Source organism: Oncorhynchus mykiss, chromosome 1, assembly GCF_057628025.1.
Source record: "Oncorhynchus mykiss isolate SJ-2025 chromosome 1, ASM5762802v1, whole genome shotgun sequence".
Taxonomy (NCBI): domain Eukaryota; kingdom Metazoa; phylum Chordata; class Actinopteri; order Salmoniformes; family Salmonidae; genus Oncorhynchus; species Oncorhynchus mykiss.
Window position 1 is genome coordinate 68987513 of NC_143022.1, and position 21760 is coordinate 69009272.

The 21760-nt window shown below is 41.4% G+C and overlaps 2 protein-coding genes across 3 annotated transcripts; one reads left to right on the top strand and one right to left on the bottom strand.

Annotated features, from left to right (window-relative positions):
• Positions 1 to 1366: 1366 nt before the first annotated feature.
• On the bottom strand, positions 1367 to 15314 carry LOC110527131 (transmembrane protein 229B). 2 transcript variants are annotated; one of them, XM_090237596.1, is made up of 4 exons: positions 15141 to 15314; positions 5543 to 5655; positions 3443 to 3522; positions 1367 to 2327 (listed from the first exon to the last, which is right to left on the bottom strand). In XM_090237596.1, the coding sequence occupies exons 1-4, from the start codon at positions 15190 to 15192 to the stop codon at positions 2309 to 2311; spliced, it is 264 nt and encodes an 87-aa protein (XP_090093722.1). In that variant the 5' UTR covers positions 15193 to 15314; the 3' UTR covers positions 1367 to 2308. The 2 variants fall into 2 exon arrangements, with proteins under 2 accessions (XP_090093722.1, XP_021463958.1); XM_021608283.3 differs by lacking the exons at positions 1367 to 2327; positions 3443 to 3522 and having other exon boundaries at positions 4047 to 5655.
• A 3315-nt stretch (positions 15315 to 18629) lies between these two features.
• Positions 18630 to 21514, top strand: hcar1-3 (hydroxycarboxylic acid receptor 1-3). Its single transcript, XM_021608290.3, has 2 exons — positions 18630 to 19513; positions 19818 to 21514. Exon 2 carries the CDS (start codon positions 19922 to 19924, stop codon positions 20927 to 20929), a length of 1008 nt encoding a protein of 335 aa, XP_021463965.3. The 5' UTR covers positions 18630 to 19513; positions 19818 to 19921; the 3' UTR covers positions 20930 to 21514.
• The last annotated feature ends 246 nt before the right edge of the window (positions 21515 to 21760 follow it).

Consider the following 21760-nt stretch of genomic DNA (forward strand, 5'->3'; position numbering starts at 1 on the left):
TGTTTTTTAAAACATTTTAAAAAATACAACTAATTTAATTGTACCTTTGATAATATACATTGCTTATCCATGTACATTATATGAGACTGCAGAGACTGCAGTGCTAATTTTAATGGGATTCCTGCTTCCCTCCTACTCATTAACATGTGCAGCCCTCGTCCCCTCATCACTTCACTCCATCACATTACTGACAAGTGTTTCCGCTTTGGTTTTATATGACCGCCCACATCACTGTCACTAGTTTTCTTATTGTGGGAATGTAATCAACCTTTCACCGATCACACCGGACTCCTACCCTAGTTATCCCACTTCTGTATTTTGGACTCTCAGTCTCTCTGAACCCCCCCCCCCCCCCCCCAAAAAAAAAACACAGAACTAAGTGATTCAATACACAAAGAGTTATTTTTTCAGTTCCAATTTTCACATCACTTTGCAATAATGAGTGGGAAACCACTTCTTGTGAACAAATGTGGACAAATGGATTGCAGAGAATGAAAAGGCCTTTCTACCACCAGTGTGCAACAAACTCACGTGAGTAGCAGCCTGGGCTAGTTTCGTTTATAGACATCGTTATAGTTTCAGTTTTAGATGCACACTCCGGTGTCACTAGATTAAACAAACTATAACTTATAAAGTCTTCATATAAAGTGTTCATAAGCAATAGATGCGTCACAAATCATCTATAAGATTTACATGAAGCATCTGTTGTTATTTTAAAATGGGACCATGCCATCATCATGTTGAGCTGTAAAATAAGTTCTGTTTACCCCTCTTTAATAGTCAAATATGAATCGTTCACGCTATGTTGGCAAAAGATTGACAAAGGTAATGAATGTGAGCAAAGTGCATGCTTGCATATTTTCTTTCTCCTCTAGGCATTTTTGTCAGCTGAACATCATGCTTGTTGGAGGTCCCAACACCAGCAATGATTAACACATAGAGGAAGGGGAGGAGGTAGGAGAAAAGGCCAGCATTCACCTATGACATTGACCAAATACTGTGGCAAAGGATTGAGTGATGCTCTTCTGACTGAGTTTATGTGAGAAGGTTAGGCACGTGGGCCAGGAAAGATACTACGGTGGCTTCAATCAATCAATCACATTTATTTTATATAGCCCTTCGTACATCAGCTGATATCTCAAAGTGCTGTACAGAAACCCAGCCTAAAACCCCAAACAGCAAGCAATGCAGGTGAAGAAGCACGCTTGACTGATTGCTAACTAACTAGCGTGGTAATGTCCTTGCATCAGTTGCTTACTTTCAGATAGGGACATTGCATAGGAATGATATCTCAAGCACTTGCAGACAATGGGCATTCAAATGACTAAGAGATATTATGTATGTGATATAAGACTTATCAGACTTATTTGCGCTATGTAAAGACTTTATTCAATGAGTGTACAAAACATTAGGAACATCTTCCTAATATTGACTTAGAACAGCCTCAATTCGTCAGGGTATGGACTACAAGGTATCAAAAGTGTTCCACGGGGATGCTTCCCATAGTTGTGTCAAGTTGGCTGGATGTCCTCTGGGTGATGAACCATTCTTGATACACACGGGAAACTGTTGAGTGTGAAAAACCCAGCAGCGTTGCAGTTCTTGACACACTCAAACCGATGCGCCTGGCACCTACTACCATACCGCGTTCAAAGGCACTTAAATCTTTTGTCTTGCCCATTCACCTTCTGAATAGCACACATACACAATCCATGTCTCAACTGTTTCAATGCTTAAAAATCCTTCTTTAACCCGTCTCCTCCCCTTCATCTACACTGATTGAAGTGGATTTAACAGGTGACATCAATAAGGGATCATAGCTTTCACCTGGATTCACCTGGTCAGTCTATGTCATGGAAAGAGCAGGTGTTTCTAATGCTTTGTGTACTCAGTGTATTTACAAAGCATTTTCAAGAACACAATCTAGCCACTGGAGGTCAGTAGAAGCACATTCAGTGAGCACTTGAATGTGATGTGAAGCCTAAGACATCCTCCGCATGATGTATCTGTGTTTTTTATTCAACAGTTATTCAAAGCTTATCTCGCCAAGTCCACTGTTTAACATAAGTGATAGTGCCATAAAAACTGCAGATTTTTTAGGTTTGTGTTTGTGTCACACACACCCCATGTCCTCCTGTGTCCATATCTGGTCCTCAGACATTTCTGCTCCCTGCTCGGATCCCCCACTCCCCCTAGTGACTGGATAACACTGTGGGGCTGGTGTTGGAGAGAAGGAGGCTTCATTCAAAGACAGACTGTTTAAGGTACCACCATCCACCATGCCTTCTTCTTACACACATCTCACACCTCACATCCCCTTGACCCCCCTACGAGAGAGAGAGAGAGAGAGAAAGAGAGAGAGAAAGAAAGAGAGAGAGAGAGAGAGAGAAAGAAAGACAGATAGAGAAAGAAATCATGCCTCTGTGGTTTCAGGTAATGTGTGGATGACACTACAGACATTTTGAGAGGGTTTTACTGTAAAAACCTGAGGACCCAGCTGGTGCCAGTGATTCAAAAGTGAGACGCATGTCATTGAGTTTAGTCCGGCATTAAACATAATTTTTTTTTGTGAACATTAGTGCTCGGCAGGGAATACTCAGCGGATGCTGCGGTCCTCAGTTTTTTTTGCGTCGGAGCAGCACAGAACAGGCAAGTTAAACCCAGGTGACTCCCCCTCTCACAAAGTGACAATGGGAGAAAGGTGGTCTTCAGTAGGTGTTGCACACTACTTTTGTTTTTTGTGTGGTTTTACATCTGGTTTGTGGATATTTTGCTGTGCAAGTGTGTCCAACAACACGAGAACCCTGTTGGCCAATGTGCTATCATTTTCTGTCTGTCTAGACTTCAGACAGCCTCAGAACACCTTGCATGTGATGACCCCCTTCCACTTCAGAGACTGAGTGGAAAAACAGCGTCCCTCCCTGGCCAGCTGACACCCCATCTACATGTTCGGGGCCCAGTTTGAGATGGCGGTGACCCTGGAATATCTGGAATGATGACTTAGCTATTTGTTGACCTTTTACGTTCATTGAAACCTTTGAAAGCGACCAACAACCAGTCCAGACTGAGCTCCCCACTTGATTCAAACTCATGACTTGCTAATATTGAAAGTTACAGTAAGTTGCTCACTAGTGTAGTAGGAGGAAAGTGAGCTATAGGTCTGGTTTATCAGACTAGTGAGTGTAAAGATGAGGATGGTGGTGCTAATGTTACTTCTACTACTCTGTGACAGACCATGCTGTGTGGCCCCGGGCAGACAGAGGTTTGTAAACAAGGAACTGATGTCTGGTTATGGCAGCAGGTACAGTGTCACTAATCCATTTGAGAATTTGCATTTCTGTCACGTCATCATGCCTTCACTATTTATTTAAACGTGTGGTATTTCTCTCTTTTCATTTCACTCGCTCTGCTTCCTTCTGTCTATTGGCACTTTCGTCCTCACCTTCTCTTCCTCTCCCAGGAGGGATCCCTCCCCATGTGACTCTGGATGGCCAAGAGTTCCCTCAGTCCACAGGAGACAGCCTACTCATTCCGGGACATAGCCAGTGAGTGGGATGATGAGTGTGGTAATAAGAAAAGGAAACGGAAGATAGAGTGGATGTTTGTGAATTGCCCCAATAAATAATGGCTTTAGAGAAAGAATGTTGTATTCAAGTAACACAAGAAGAAAGAGGTCGTCACTCATACAGTAGATGCTATTATTTTGTGGTTTGCTAGAGGAATCTGTTTGAATTTCTGTTTTTGTATGATTCCGGTGCTTGCGGTACCAGTGGAGGGGAGAATTTGCCTGTTTGTCACTCAAAACCCAGGAAGGAGATGTGCATGACCTCTGATGAGCACGCTCTCTGCTGCGACGCACAAGGAAAAAGGAGGGTCAGCGAAAGAGATTGCATGTTCTTTTGCTGCAGAGAGCGTGATTGTAACCCTGAGTCATAAATGACGTTAAAGATTAACACTCTGTAATGAACTCAAAGATAAGATTTGGGTAAGTATTGAGTAAAACAGGAAGTCAAACAAACTGTAATAGAACATCTTGACAATTAAACTTATCAACAACAATATATTTTCATGCTTTTGGAATGAAACCATTTCATGAACACCTGAATCAGTGTTGAAATGTATTCAAACTGAATTGTACATTTGTACAATTTGTACAAGTGTTCATAAATAAATACAAATATGGTATGTGATCTCTTGTTTGTTAACACACCAAATGGTTTCGTTAGCACTTCCCAGCAGTCAGGATGGTTGAATGAGGAAGTTCACACGTACTTCCTGTAATACTTCCCTTCATGTAAACCACACACTGAAGCATAACTTTGATCTTCCACTGATGCAATGCTCCATTAGATTCATTTGAACAACATCCATTTAACCAAGTTAAACAGTTCAGTTCAGAATAACTCATTGTATTTCTCTGTAGTCCAAACCTGATGTATGTAAGATAGCAGAACAAAATAGAAATCAGCAATTCACTGAACGTTAGTCGAGATATTTGACGGGCCTACTAATTAAAACCCTTTTTTAATATGAAGCCTTTGATCCTTTAGGATGTTTGAACAGTACTTAGGTTGTTCAACTGAATGTGGTGTGTGGGTTTGTGACAGTGGCCCTACAGTAGATTCTCTTCCCAGCACAGTGTACTGCCCACAGAGCAGATGACTGATACATTCTGTCATGTTCCAGCTTGCCTCATTTGATGCTTGATAGTGCACTTGTTATTCGCTGCCATGGCAACCGACTAGTGCTCTCTCAGTAAAAATGCTTGCCTGTATTACCGTGTTGACAGTTTATTACCATGCTTACTGAAAACGATGGACTTAAGGGTTTGTGAGGACACTGTCATTTACATGGTGTGTTTCCATTTATAAATTGGGTGGTTCAGGTCCTGAATGCTGATTGGCTGACAGCTGTGGTATTTCAGACTGTGTACCACGGCTATGACAAAACATGTATTTTTAATGCTCTAATTACATTGTTAACTAGTTTATAATAGCAATAAGTCACCTCGGGGGTTTATGATAAGGGCTGTTTCCAGGCACTCCACATTGTGTTATGCCTAAGAACGGCCATATACCACCCCCCCTCGGGACTTATTGCTTAAGTATGCTGTGTATATAATAGCATGTAGGTGAGACTGTATGACTTGGTAATCCTCTACAGAGAGTCATCAGTTAGCCAGTCGTACTCTCAGAGTTTTTCTGATGACATGCTGCTCTGCTATTAGTGAGGCCAGAGCCCAGGGCAGGGCGTACTCAAGAGTCACCAGCCCTGCCAGGTTATAGCTAAACCCAGAGTAGTCCCATGGACAGGCTCCTAGAAACCTCAGCACCACGCCCCAGCTAAACTCCCACAGGTAGATGAACAGGGTGTAGACCAGCATGCGTAGCAGCAGGGGGCAGCACTGGGCCAACAGCCTGCCACGCAGGCCCTCTATGAGGAAGATGGCCAAGGCATACATGGGGAGGGCCCAAAGGCTGGTGTGTCCTGCCAGCCTCCTGTCCTTGGTCTCCCACCAGTCCCATACAGCGGTGAAGCCCACCTCACACAGGCAGCCGTGCAGGGCGTAGACATAGAGGCGGCCCAGAGGGGACAGGGGACGATGGGTCACCCGCTCTGGTGGCTCTGGTGGGGCCTCCTCGTCATCACCAGCCTCTGTCACAGGAAGAGAATATCAAGACTTGTCGCACACTATGAAGTATTTCTCACCTGTCCAGACAGTTCAGTCGATTACGAGTGATGAGTGCACAGCGTTACATGCTGACCAGACCGGACACGTTGCATGCGCGAGCGTCGCAAAATAAATTTAGAAATCCGTGTTATTCAATTATTGCACCCACACTGCTCGCGGGCGCCAACGAGTGTCTGCGTTGCCAAGGGCTAAAATAGAATTCCTTTCTATTTCTGACGAAGATCGCGTTGAAAGTCCTACCTCTCCCACCTCCTCAATGGTTTATAGAAGCAGGTACCCACGTGCCATCTCCTCATTGGTTATAACCACGTGGATGATTGAAAGACGAACTGTTTTGCCGATCACCATATAAGTTCAAAGATGAAAAAGCCTGGAAGGAGGAGAGATGACTAGAAACGATTCGGTTGGCCGTTTTATGTGTGGATTAATTGTCGGAGTAGAGGACCTTGTGCATTTCAGGTAAAATAACAACTCAATGTTTATATCCCATGACAAATTAGCTAGCAACAGCAAGCTAGCTAAACAGAAAGCTAGCAAGTGCAAGCTAACTAGTTAAATTGCCATACATGTTTAATGCTTTTCGACTTGTCCCCAAATTAATGTCATTGGTTCAGAGTTTGTTTTGCTATTTTAACCTGCGTCTCGTGATCGCGTTTGGTGTAGAGGGACAAAATAAATGTATGCACGATAGCGCAGGATGTCACATGCGTGCAGCAGGTTTGGGTTCCGTGAGACAGTTACAGTATTATGCAACACAGAGCAGTTTAACAGTCTCACAAAATACTTGCTCCACATATCTGCATGCTCTGGTTAAATGCACATAGTCATAGACCCATGCCAGTGCATATCAGGAGACAACTCTACTATTCTCTGTCACATTTATGTTTCTTCATCATCTGTTGTCTTCATGATGTCTTAGCATGTCCAAATGGAATGGTTTGAGATGGTTCACTCTGTATGTTTCCATGTTCAGTTACAGCTCTGTGATACCTACAGTATGATAACTATTTAGTTATGCAATATTAGAAATGTCATTTTGACAGCAGGTTCACCAGGCAAATACACAAAACCCCAGTTGTCAGATCGAGAAAGACAGTCATTCCCACTAGTTACAGCATCAACTCGTGTGTAACCCATACACCCAGTGTGACCCTTACACCCAGTAAAGTTTGCCTTTTACTAAATGGTTTTAAGGATACACTCTACACATATTCTACCACTAAAATGATATAGTTATACATAATAGATATGTGCTTACTACTGTAGCTCCACCCATGAGTGATCCTGCAAACCCAGCCATGTGGTGGGCTACTGAGATAAGGGAAGCTATTTTAATGAACTTTCTCACTTGGTACTGTCAGCTAAAGAAGAAGAAAACCACCACTGAAGATGCTGTGATGAGTGTAAATGTTGAAGAGAATGTTTCTCCCCTGGTTTGCATTCCCCCTTTTGCAGGTTTTACTATATCATTTACTAGTCCATCTCAGACAAATTTCCTCATCTGCTTTCATGCGCCTCCCCTATGTAAACATGTTTTTGTTACTTCCCTTATGCACTATGCTTTTCCGGGAGCTAACTTCACCACAGGTCAATATGGTCTACAGGTCTGTCTATCCTGCCCTCTATCCACCATGCATAGTGACAATAGTAGTAGGTGGATCGTTTGTCCACATCTGCAATAGGCTTAACTGTAAAATCATTCAAAGCTGCACCAAGGCTGTAAACTGCAATGATAATGTCATTTGAACAACGGTGCAAAAGCCCTGTGATTTGAATATTGCCTTCCATTTGGATCAGTTGTGGGTCTGCTCTCGACGGTTTATAAGGTCTAGAAAGGCACAGTAGCAGGCCAGTCTGCTGTATTTTGTGGACCATCATTCTCCCAAGTCGTCCTATAATAATTTGGCCACATACAGTACCAGTCAAAAGGTTGGACACACCTACTCATTCTTTATTGGAACTATTTTCTACATTGTATAATAATAGAGAAGACTGTGAATAGCGAAAACTATGAAATAACACGTGGAAACATGTAGTAAAAAAAAGCGTAAAACAAATTAAAATATATTTTATATCTCAGATTCTTCAAAGTAGCCACCCTTTGCCTCGATGACAGCTTTGCACACTTTTGGCATTCTCTCAACCAGCTTCATGTGGTAGTCACCTGGAATGCATTTCAATAAACAGGTGTGCCTTGTTAAAAGTTAATTAGTGGACTTTCTTTCCTTCTTAAGTGCGTTTGAGCCAATCAGTTGTGTTGTGACAAGGTAGGGGTGGTATATATTTGGTAAAAAAAAAAAAACAGCTCAAATAAGCAAAGAGAAATGACAGTCCATCATTACTTTAAGACATGAAGGTTACTAAATCTGGAAAATTTCAAGAACTTGGAAAGTACAGTCGCAAAATCCATCATGCGCTTTGATGAAACTGGCTCTCATGAGGACCTCCACTGGAAAGGAAGACCCAGTTACCTCTGCTGCCGAGGATAAGTTCATTAAAGTTACCAGAAATTGCAGCCCAAATAAATGCTTCACAGAGTTCAAGTAACAGACACATCTTAAAATCAACTGTTCAGAGGAGTATGTGTGAATCAGGCCTTGATGGTTGAATTGTTGCAAAGAAACCACTACTAAAGGACACCAATAAGAAGAAGAGACTTGATTGGGCCAAGAAACACGAGAAATGGTGGAAATCGGTGGAAATCTGTCCTTTGGTCTGATCAGTCCAAATGTTCGATTTTTGGTTCCAACCACCATGTCATTGTGAGACGGAGAGTAGGTGAACGGATGATCTCCACATGTGTGGTTCACACGTGAAGCATGGAGGAGGAAGTGTTATGGTATGGGGGTGCTTTGCTGGTGACATTGTCTGTGATTTATTTAGAATTCAAGGCACAGTTAACCAGCATGGCTACCACAGCATTCTGCAGCAATACGCCATCCCATCTGGTTTGCGCTCAGTGGGACTATCATTTGTTTTTCAACAGGACAATGACCCAACAAACCTCCAGGCTGTGTAAAGTCTAAAAAAGGTAAGCTTAAATTGCTCTGCTTCCTCTCTACAAATTTACGCTTTAATATAGCCTGTATTTGTCATTTCACTTTTTAAATGTATCACCTTTCATGTGTGACACAAACACAAACAGTCACAATGTTCTAATCTGATTAGGCTAATTCAATGGAAAGAGACATCTGTTACAAAACTCCAAAAAGTGTAATGACATTCAGAGATTGTCAAGCCAAGCCTTCGATACTGGGTAGGCCTACAAGGTAGGGAGGGATGTAGACCCGTATATTCTGTTTGTCGAGATTGACAAGTCTATTTGATTGTGGTGTTGAAAACGCAAACCATGATGTTGAAGCGTCCAAAGTCGATATGCCTGGCTTATTGGTTCTGTGGTGCATTTGGCACAGAAACCTGTTGGAAAATTAATTGCATATGTTTTATATAATTATAAATATTGCATCAACATTTTGTAAATCGGATTCCTACCTAGCTGATCATTGTCTGCAGCCGGCTCTGATCGTAGTGTAATGAAACAGGTAGGGAGAGTTAACTTGTCCGTGGTGGTCTGCGAACCCTCAACCTTCTGGCCCGTAGCCCTGCATGGTATCGACTGTGCCATAAAAGCATGGTGAAGTGGCGAAGATGATATCCACGTTTAAAAACACAGGGTCGCTACAGTTATTGTTATTTGTGGTCGTAAACATTGTTTTGGGTTAATTCTATAAGTATAAGGGGGAGGGTGTGCATTTTTACCGAGGTAAAGACAGTTTCAGGTTGGATTTTCAACGGATATTCGCCTGTGGTTTTCCTTACGACCACCAACAGCAGTTAGGGACCATCAACATAGTAACAAATCACATTTTTCTAATTTCAATAGCTCTTTAACCATTACACCTACAGCTTTCAAAACTGGTTGTAGCTTACCCAGTGGCATAGACACACATTGCACACACTTTAAAAAAGTGTATTTACATCTCGCACTATTTTAAATGATTTATTTACATTTTTGAATTTCAATAGCTCCTTGGTCATGTGACCTACTGACTTCAAACAAGGTTCAGAATGTCCACTGACTACCCTTCTATATTGCACACCCTTTAGTTTGTCCATTTTCATCTCACATGATTTTATATTAATATTTCTAAATTTTACATTTCAATAGCTCCTTGGTCATGTGACCTAATGACTTCAAACAAGGTTCGGTACGTCCACTCAGTGGGCCTACACATTGCACACCCTGATGTTTGTCTACTTTCATCTCATGCTATTAGACTTAAATCTGTAAGCTTTGCAGGCCTTCATTTTACATGGGTGTTCAACATTTTTGGGGGAAGTTAACAAATGTTCCAGCCTCGCAATAACTATCGTTCACACGGACACTGAAAAGATCCACAAATGGCTGTATGTGGAATGGATCAAGGACAGGAGAGGTGTTCGAACAGAGGTGCTTAAAGGAAGGAGCACAGGTAGGCCTCATGAAAAACAATGTTTCATATGCTCTTTTTAATCACGGTAATAGGCAGGGATTTGTCAATCAGAGTGAGCTTGATAACGTGAAATAATAATTTTCATAGCATCTCTTTCATATACTGTACATTAACACAAATGCTTCTACTGTGAGTATTAGCACGCAGTTTACATAACCTGATAAAGACTTGATATTTGTGTGCATTCCCAACAAGCCACCTGCAGACAACTTACAAAATACTATAGTGCATTTGAGCGTTCGTTTTTTCTGATGAAAATAGTTATTTGATGCATGGCCTACTATTTCTAACTGGGAAAATAGATTCACATATCTTTTTGTGTATCACCAAAACGTATAACATGCGCACCACAACTACACGTTGAAACTACTGTTTTTTTCCTGTGAAGTGATCAACTTCAATTTTGATCGCTTTCTTCTATTTCTGAGTGACGGAAAGGTATCGCCATAGTGATGAATTCAACTTTTAATGTCACCACAGAAAACATACAACGACAACAAAATGATGGAGTTATTAACAACACGTTGGAAACAGAGCGTGTCATGAAACTGGCAAATAAAGATGACAATGGAAAGGGAAATATTGATGGTGGCCAGAAGTTCAGTCAACACCATCTAGATCCTTACTCCAGAGACAGAGGGACAGGAGGTGAGGCCGAGAGACTCTAGCGGACAGGGAAGATGACAAACAATCACGAAGTGACAATGTTTTTTTTTTTTTTTTTTTTTCAAATGTTAAAGGATTGTGATCGTTTGTTTTCGGTTCATGTTTAAGAGGACAATCACTCTTCTAAATGTGTTTCAGTTGCATATTGCAGGTCACAGCTCTGTGGCGAAGAAAAAATTGCGAGGTGGTGGTTGCTGTCGTGAGGTCTACAGACAAAAAGACCCTCTTTCCTCCTCCATCATTCAAGAGTTTAAAACTCTGCAGCCCCACAAATGCTTGTGGGTGAGGTAAATAAATACTCGTCATAACATGACAATAAGCTTTTTTTTTTAATCACAATTCTAAACATATTGTGTAAAAAAATCATTCACACAGTATGAAGGATGAACATAGAAGAACATTAGATGTGCACCTAACCAAGTATAAGGACATGTAATATCATTATGTAGTTAACTGGAAATGGAGCTGAATGGTTCTGATGACGTACACTTTAATATTTATGGCCCTAATTTTTTATGACATACTGTGAAAAACTGTCTTGGCTGCTAGCTCTGTCACTTTCAGACATGCGCAGAGCAGACTGAAAGGGGATGGGTAGCTATTCTTGAACCACAGGGATTCTCTGTAAAGAGAGGGTAATCCAAAAGGCACAGACACACCCCTTGACTTTCAATTGGCACCCTTGACCTGTGTATTCTCTCCTGATTGGTCTCCGTGGTGCTTAGTCAATAGGAACTCCGTTGCTGGCCCCATCATTAAGTTTTTACACAGTCTGGCAGTCTGACTCAAGTGCCAGAGGTATGAGGAGAGACATCCTCCATTGTATTTATGGGAACAAATGTTTTCTATTGCTTTGTATCCTATTCTTGCACAGTTAGAAGACACAATGCATCAATGCAAAAAAATATATGTATTACTAATTACTGACAATGAGTAACCTCAACCTTGTGGGTCTGTGGATGTTTGGGCCAATAAAGTGCCAACTCAATTCTACCACTGACTAGTCTCTCATGCCCCTATGGACGGGGACACAGGGCAATAGTTTTTCATCTAAACCAGACCTTTTTAACTGGAGCACACTAACCCCTAATTGGGGCTCTTTTCTTGACACACGGTAGCAGTTTACCAGATAAGAAGTCAAGAAGATCAAAAAGTAGATTGTTGTAAGGGTGTATTACGTCCTGTGCTGGTCCCATTGTCATATCCATTCTGGATTCTGAGTGGTAAAATCATAGCTGAAAAATACCTCTATGTACGTGTATACTGTATGTGGGAATGTCTTATGTCCGTCCTACATTTCATGTTGGTACATGGAATATTCCTCATCTGTATATATCATAAATTGTTATTGCAAATAGAGGTATTATGTTCAAAAACTGACATTTTCAGATATTATTTTGACAAACACACTTTAACACACTTTGGTGCTTGCAATTCATTCTCCGTTGTCATAGATTTGGTGGGCACTGTCATTTGTGATCTTTGTGATATGACTTTCTTTAAGCACGTACTGATGAAACTGTCCCTTAATAATTGTTTCCTTAAAGTCTACAAATGCTCTACATTTATTCACTCTGTGATAGGGTTGGATCCTATATGCTACTTTTATTATTGTCCTGTAAATGGTTCAGGGCCTATAATTTAGGCTGTGTGTAGAATGGGGCATAAAGGAATATATACCTCTACTAAATTACAGTGATAATGAAAACAGCATACATTTTTTGGCCTGTGTATTAATATGCCTATATTAATCAGAATCCCCTTATGTTTAAATAAAAAAGAGAATACCTCAAAATGAGAAGATCCTGCCATGGAAAAGACGACTGGGTGGACAAAGTGGAAAGGAGGGGAAATAACTCCCACCATGCAGCAGGACACCTTCAGCTGTGGGGTCTTTATAATGCAGGGTTGAGAGTTATATTTTCAATAATGGATGGTTAGCTGTTATGTGACAATTAGGTCAAAAACTCAATTTTATTTTTTGGTGTAGATGACCAAGGAAGTTGCACTGAACTTCCCCAACATCCCCTCCCAAATGTATATAGAACCTTCAAAAACACATGGAGCAACTGCGAAAAGAAATGGCTTGAGGTTATACTAAAAATGTCTGGTATGTAATGACATTTCATTCAAAGTAAATGTAAATATTTTTTTATGTTATGTATATTTTTATGTTGTTGTGTGGGACAGCCATATGCTCAGGTCATGCCTATGATTTCAGAGTTCAACAACTGCTTCATGTGTGCCACTGATAAAGAACCTGGATGTGGCCCAAAGACTGCCTGGGTTAGTAACATGTAAGACAATTTATGATAGAACACAATGGATGGCTAATACGTCATACTGCATTGATATTTGATATTATTTATAACGTGTTACACTTTGTTTTGTTTTAGGTTGAATGTTTTGCCCGCCAACGGTGGTTCCATGTGCTGTGCCTAGGAATGAAGACAAAAGAGTTCAACAGAGTAAAGAACACAAACTGGAAGTGCTGTCTTTGTTGTTGAAAATGTATGCTATACCCCATCCACACTGAAGAGGCTCTGAAATGTACATCAACCAGGGATAAAGAGAAAGTTAACACGGTGACATGTTTCGTACTTAATTGAAGTAAGTAAGTAAGTCTCTGTTGACATGTTGGAAAATATTAAAGGTCTACAATTTCTGTTTAATTTGTCAATATACATGTTTTATTCATTGATTTACTGGCCACCATTACTGTGGTTACATGTTCAGTATATGTATTGACCAGCAAACCCACTGCAGCCTACCTCACTAGCTCACTCTCCATCCCTGCTTTGGACAATTAATAACATGACTCTCGTACTTTGACCTTTTCCTTTATGGTTGATATTAACGACGAAAGGAGATATTATCTGTCCCTCTCCTATTGTGTACCTCTGTTAAATACTGTGGCAAAATAAAAAACAGGGAAAACAAGTACTTAGAACTACCAGTTATTATAGATAAATATTAAAGAAAAGGGTATACACAACACTGGACTGAACCCCCTAATTGTCAAACTAATATTAATGTACAACAATATAGACGATACATGACTAGAGGTTATGCAATATGGATGTATATCCACTGTATGCTTCTTAGGTGTGTAATTGACATAACCAAGAAGCTATTGCAATTTAAAACTATGAAAAATGTACGTTACACCGCATGATTTTACAGTACACAACCAAGAAGTGTGCAATATAGGAGGGTAGTCGGTGTACATTCTGCACCTTGTTTGAAGTCACTAGGTCACATGACCAAGGAGCTATTGAAATTCGAAAGTTTCAAAATTCATGTAAAATCATGTGAGATTGAAATGGACAAACTAAAGGATGTGCAATGTGTAGGCCCACTGAGTGGAAATTCTGAACCTTGTTTGAAGTCATTAGGTCACAGGACCAAGGAGCTATTGAAATTTAAAAATTAGAAAAATTACTGTAAAATCATGTGAGATGAAAATGGACAAACTAAAGGGTGTGCAATATGTAGGCCCCTCTGAAAGGACATTCGGAACCTTGTTTGAAGTCAGTAGGTCACATGACCAAGGAGCTATTGAAATTCAAATGTAAACAACGTTTGTACTTCCTAATTCAATTAGGAATTCAAAATGCTGCTCACATTTCCACATGTTTATTAGCTTTGGAAAGCAAATTAATGTCCAAATCGTGAAAATAAGACCTGTGCGATGTTGTGCACAATTTTACCAACATCATGACAATTATTTGGAGTCTGTTTCTCAAATAGTTTGAAAGCTATTGAGGTTTGAAAGAGCGAATATCCGTTGAATATCCAACTTGAAACTGTTTTTACCTTGGTGGCATTTTTATTTATTTTTTACAGTACAAGGGGAGTGTCATGTGGAAATATTTTTGACGTTGGGGAGGTGGGTGCAAGTAACCTTTGTCTTCTATTGACTCACGGGGGAAACACAGACGATTTCACTACATGCTTTCCTATTAAAAAGTCTCTATGGTATTCCATGCAAAGTTTAAGAAATGTGCTTATACTATGTCAGCATTATTATGGTCTATAGAGTCTATTTTTCTCAATTTAACAGACAAACAATTGACTTTATCTGTGATTGTTATGGATCAGGCTGTTACTGTAAAAGACTCTTAGGAAAGAACTGAACACGTTTTTATTTCAGCATAGAAACATTTATGGCTGTAGGTCCACTGTAACAAATTGATTAGCTGATAGTCATGATTGTTATCTGAAATTATTTGTGATAAAAATGCAATCCTATAAAACCAACTCCCCCAAAAAATGACTCAATGACTCACCCAAAGTTTTACCGCCTAGTACCCTCCTTACGTGTAGTGTTCCTGATTCCATCCCTGAGCCGTGTATGTCTCTGTGGTTACGTTGCCTTTTATACTGCTTCCCGGTCTGCCTCTTTGTGTCTATGTGTGTGTGTGTGTGTGTTTAGACCCTAGGCTAAACATTAAGCCAGTCCATGCTATCAGAGGTACAGAGCGACATCTCTTCTCCAGTCTAAGGTCAGGGTGGAGTGCGGAGGCGGTGGGGAGGAGAGCCAACCAGGTTTACCACTCACCTGGGCCATCAGTGACAAACAGTGTGTGTGTGTGCGTGTGTGTGTGTGTGTGTGTGTGCCTGCGTGTCACTGTCGCCAAAGTAAACTTTACTAAGGCTTTAGGGGTACTTTCTCTACCGTCTCAGAGCAGGCTGCGTGAGGCTTATCAGTTGAGGACAGGCGAAGGGAGTGAGGGACATGACCTTATGGGACATTGATAAGGATGGGCTAGCCCTGATATTACATCTAGGTCCTCTGGAATTACAGAGAGGATCACCATTGTCTGCCTCCCAGGCTGGTTTAATGTGTGATGTGTACATTTACATGGGATGGGAGAATTGTGGGTATGTGTTAATGTGGGATGTCTAACATGCAAGTAGGGCCGACACTCTTAGCAAAAAAAGGTGCTATCTTCTAGAACCTAAAAGTGTTCGTTGGCTGTCCCCATAGGATAAGCCTTTGAAGAACCCTTTTGGGTTCCATGTAGAACCCTTTTCCATAGAGGGTTCTACCTGGAACCCAAAAGGGTTCTCCTATTGGGACGGCTGAAGAACCCTTTTGGAACCCTTTTTTCTAAGAGTGTAGTACACTGTACTCTGTTTACACAGTGACCAAGATATTGATACAACGCTGATCTGTCCAATATCTAACAATTTACATTTGTGAGTTTTAAAAAGCTAATGGAAGTACACTTTCGAGACAGTTTGCATAATATCTTTCAGTTCTGTGCCAGAAATGTCATAGGTTATCTAGCACAAGTCCTTTTCACAAACCACATCGCTTCCCCTCGAAAGGCTCTCAAAACATTACGATTCAACTACTTTTACAGTCATTCACAGACAGAGGGGAATGACTTAGTGGTAATTGACTCCCACACTGTGAGTGTTGTCCACCTCCTAGGCCTCCCACAGTGTTTGCTGCCTGCTGCTGTGTGTGTGTGTGTGTGTGTGTGTGTGTGTGTGTGTGTGTGTGTGTGTGTGTGTGTGTGTGTGTGTGTGTGTGTGTGTGTGTGTGTGTGTGTGTGTGTGTGTGTGTGTGTGTATGTGTGTGTGTGCGTGCGTGCGTGCGCGTGCGTGCGCGTGCGTGTGTGTGTGTGTGTGTGTGTGTGTGCAAACTGGACTCTGGTCTCTTATTTTCCTACTTTATTACACCGCACACAAAACAAACAGAGGCCGTAAAAGTGGCACCACCATAGGGTTAACATCTGCCTATCAACACAGATACACTAATGTATTGCAGAGTATTTGTGCATGGAGAAGTGTTGTTTTGAAAGTGTGAAAGTCAGTGGGTGCGGTTGTGTGCCCCTATTTATTTTTTGCAATATGTGCTACTTCTGTTCTGTGCTCTGTGAAATAGAGCTAGTGAGACCGGCAACCTCAAAATGACTGACGACAGAGGACTTGAGACATCGCTGACAGATAGTGCTGTCATCTGAACATTTCTAAATAATTTCCTATGGACTTTGTTCAGAGTAACACCGTCTGTTGTCACATACTAGGGGATTTTTTTACCTTGAGATGTATATGGTTATATTATGACGTTGATGCTATAAACATTATTCATAGAGCAGACAATTTTTCTTATTTTCTTTTTTTCTTCTTCAAGAATCAATGGCTATATATCATTCATTTAAAAGTCTTAAAACGGATGTAGCAATCCCAGAATGCTCCTTTAAGACACCCAAACTCATTCTTGAAAAATTGAAGTAGTCCTCTATCGCTGCTACGAGCTTAATCACTGTTCTCAGCCAGGTGCAATCCATGGACTGGTTCATAGACTACAGTATAGCGGGATCCAGGGGGAATTAGGTTGAAAAGGAGCTTCTGGGTTGATACAGTATATGTTGCTCATATGTCATGACTCATGGGTATTAGTGGAACTGTATGCTTCAGGAAAATCTCTTCCCCCATTTGTATGCCTGGTTTTTGTTCTCATGAGGACAGCACATTTAACCTTCTCTTATTCCTCATAACACGTCTATATCTTGACTCACTGGTATTTTGACCAACATCCCCTATCGCTGTGAACAAGCAGTTGCATGTTAAAATAACCACAATGATACCTCAGATTGAGCAAAGAACCCCAGTCATACAGAAGTACGGTGCCTTCAGAAAGTATTCATACCCCTTGACTTATTACACATTTTGTGTTACAGCCTGAATTCAAAAATTTATGAAATATTTTCTCCTCACCCATCTACACACAATAATGACAAAGTGAAAACATGTTTTTAGAAATGTTTGCAAATGTATTGAAAAGTAAATACAGAAATCTCATTTACCAAAGTATTCACTCCACCTCACTTGTAGAAAAAAGGGTTCCAAAGTGTTATTCAGCTGTACCCAGAGGAGAAACATTTTTGGTTTCATGTAGAACCCTTTTTGGTTCCAGGTATACTATTTTGGCTTTCATGTAAAACCCTCTGTGTAAAGGGTTGTACATGGAACTCAAAACGGTTCTACCTAGAACCAAAAAGGTTCTACTTGGAACCAAAAACGGTTCTCCTATGGTGACATCTAAATAAAGGATTGTTCTAGATTGCACCTATTTTTCTAAGTGTGTAAGGCAATACTTTGTAGAAGGACCTTCGGTGCCGATTACAGCGTTGAGTTGTCTTGGGTGTGTCAGTATCAGCTTTGCACATCTGGACTGGGCCACTCAAGGACTTTCACATTCTTGGACTGAAGCCATTCCAGCATTGATTTGGCTGTATGCTTGGGGTCATTGTCCTGTTGGAAGGTAAAATCTTCACCCTAGTTTGAGGTCATTTGCACGCTGATACAGGTTCTCATCAATGATTTGCCTTTATTTGCCTGTATTCATTGTTCCCACTATCCTTACCAGTCTCCCAGTCCCTGCCGCTGAAAAGCATCCCCATAGCATGATGCTGCAAACACCATGCTTTACGGTAGGGATGGTATTAGACAGGTGATGCCTGGTTTTCTTCAGACATAATGCTTTGCTTTCAGGCCAAATAGTTCAATTGTTGTCTCAGACCACAGACTCATTTACCTTATGCTCTCAGTCTTTCACGTGCCTTTTTGCAAATTCCAGGCATGCTTTCATGTGCCTTTTTCTCTGGAGTGGCCTCCGACTGGCCACACTCCCATAAAGCCCAGATTGGTGAGGTGCTGTTGAGACTGCTGTCCTTCTGGCAGGTTCTCCCATCTCAGCCAAGGAACTCTGTAGTTCTGTCAGAGTGGTAATTGGGTTCTTGGTCACTTCCTTGACCAAGGTCCTTCTTGCTCGGTTGTTCAATTTGATAGGATGGTAAGCTCTAGGCAGAGTCTAGGTAGTTCCATATCTTTTCAAGACCTCTGTGCTTTTTGAATCTTTCAACACTCTAGAAATGGTTTTATACCCTTCCCCAGATATACGCCTCATCACAATCCTATCTCTGAGATCTACGGACAATTCCTTGGACTTCATGGTATAGTTTCTGCTCTGACATGTGATGTCAACTGTGGGACTTATATAGACAGGTGTGTTTCTTTTTAAATCATGTCCAAACAATTTAGTTGGCCACAGGTGGACTCCAATCAAGTTGGAGTGACATCTCAAGGATGATCAAAGGAAAATGGACGCACCTGAGCTCAATTTGGAGTGTCATAGCAAAGGGGTGTTAATAATTATGTAAATAAGGTATTTCTGTTTAATTGTAATGAATTAGCAAACATTTTGACAAAGCTGTTTTCCCTTTTCCATTATGGGGTAGTGTGTGTAGATGGGTGAGAAAACAAATTGATTGAATCCATTATGAATTCAGACTGTAAAACAACAAAATGTGGAATAAGTCAAGGGGTGTGAATACTTTCTGAAGGCACTGTATATGCAGACATGGCTGAACCAGATGACACTCAAATTAGGGTTTGGTTGTGATTGCAAACTCCCTGAATTAGCTCAGAGATCACACTTGTGATGTCATGTTGGCTCTGGCAAGCCCTCAGAGGAAGTCAGTCTTAAAGTGTATGTCAAGACGCCTCTCTAAAAAAAAAAACAGAAAATCCGGAACAGTGGAAACACACAAGAGAGGAGATCTGTTGAGGACATTCAAAGTCATCTACAGGATTCTAAACTGCTCTTCAACCCCAAATGCAGTCATTGACCCCAAACGCTCAACTGGTGAGTAGTGAATATGCGAAAAGTTATCTTATCTATATATACAGTGGGGCAAAAAAGTATTTAGTCAGCCACCAATTGTGCAAGTTCTCCCACTTAAAAATATGAGAGCGGCCTGTAATTTTCATCATAGGTACACTTCAACTATGACAGACAAAATGAGAAAACAAAATCCAGAAAATCACATTGTAGGATTTTTAATGAATTTATTTACAGACTATTAGTAGAAAACAGCTCTTCATCTGTCTTGAATAAATAACCCTGGCAAATTTGACGTTATTTTCTCACATTTGCCTTGTTTGTGCAGATATCCTCTGAGATGCTCTGAAAAGAGGAAGAAAAAGAGGCAGATTGTGTGAAAAACACCAACATCTGAGGTTTCCTGGAAGCAAAAACATACTCAATCTAACGATGGTTGATGAAGCAACAGTAGTGCACAGTAACTCTACCGGAAGACTGAACCAGCCCTTCCACTGCCTGGCCACTCAGAATCTGGTGGCCGACATACTGCCTCCTGTCCTGATTATAGAGCTCCTAGTGGGCTTGCCAGGCAACGTAATGGCCCTGTGGATCTTCACCTGCCGTCTGAAGACTTGGAGGGCCAACACCCTGTTCCTCTTTAACTTGGTCCTGGCTGACTTCCTACTGCTCATCTGCCTGCCCTTCCGCATTGACAACCTGTTCCGTGGGGAACACTGGGTGTTTGGCGAAGCCTGGTGCCGGATCAACCTCTTCATGCTCGCTGTCAACCGCTCGGCTAGCATCGCGTTCATGACTACCGTGGCCTTCGACCGCTACTTCAAGGTGGTCCACCCACACCACCGTGTCAACCACATGACATCTACCCAGGCAGGATGGGTGGCGGGGGGCATCTGGGCAGTGGTGATCTCCTTGCGGCTCCCCCTGCTGACCACCAACCTCCTCGGGCAGGATGGCAACATGTCCCTGTGTCGCAGCTTCAGCTCCTACACTGTGACTCCCCTGGCAATCAAGATACACAACATGGTGTTCGTCGGAGAGTTCTTCCTGCCCCTGCTGCTCTTGCTCTTCTGCTCAGCCAGGATTGCCTGCATCTTACGCCAACGGCAACTGGACAAGGAGCAGAAGGTTCGGCGGGCCATCCGGGTGGTTGGGCTGATCGTGGCTGTGTTTGTGCTGTGTTTCTTTCCCGGCATCGCCACAGGCCTGAGTACGGTCTATATCAAGAAGGTCAGACCCAGGGACTGTGTGTCTTACAACATGGCTGCGCAGCTCTTCAGCCTGTCCATTGGATTTACCTACCTTAACAGTGCTCTGGACCCAGTCATCTACTGTTTTTCCAGTTCCATGTTCCGAAACTCCCTCAAGAGCTCCATCAATAAGCTGGGCCTGGTGGAGATGAGGCTGAGTCGACGGGGAAGCATGACCAGCGATGGGTGAAGAGCGAGGCCTGCCTTGTTCAGGGGCAGAACGGCAGATTTTTACCTTGTCAGCTCGAGGATCCGATCCGATTCTGTAGCTATGTGGGATACATACTTGAAAGGACTGAGTACGTGTGTATGTGTGTATATGTATGTGAAACAAAGACAGGAAAAAGAAAGCCTTCATTCTACTGAATGGTTATTTTTTAGAACCGAATGATGTAGAGTGACATGTTTTTGTCTTGATTTAGTCATGTCTATCAAATACACCATTTTAACCAGATGTAAGGGATGTTTCAAAATGTACAGAACGGGGACCAGGAGGAGAATGGGGGAGGGACATGCTTTCTATTTCAGTCGAGGAGGATTTAGTATTTTCTAAATCAAGTCCAGGGGAGGGTCATGCAATTTTTAATTGATTACATTTTAATATTTATCAGTGTTTTAGAATTAGTTGCTTATTATGCTATACATTGCCTTCAGAAAGTATTCCTTGACTTTTTCCACATTTTGTGTTAAAGCAATTTACATTTTTTATGTCACTGGGATTGTTTTATTTTTGTTATTTTTTTTGTACAAATGAATAAAAAACGCAACGCTGAAATGTCTTGAGTCAATAAGTATTCAACCCCTTTGTTGTGGCAAGCCTAAATAAGTTCAGATGTATAATAATGTTGCTATGGATCGGTGTCCCCTGAACTGGACAGTTGTTGCTCAATATGCATAATGTGACTAAAATATTGTTTTAAACCAAAACAAAAATTTGGTACATAGAAGTGTCTTATATGGGCATAATGCTTCAATTTTGGTTAATGTAATTGCATTGTCCAATTTACAGTAGTTAGTACAT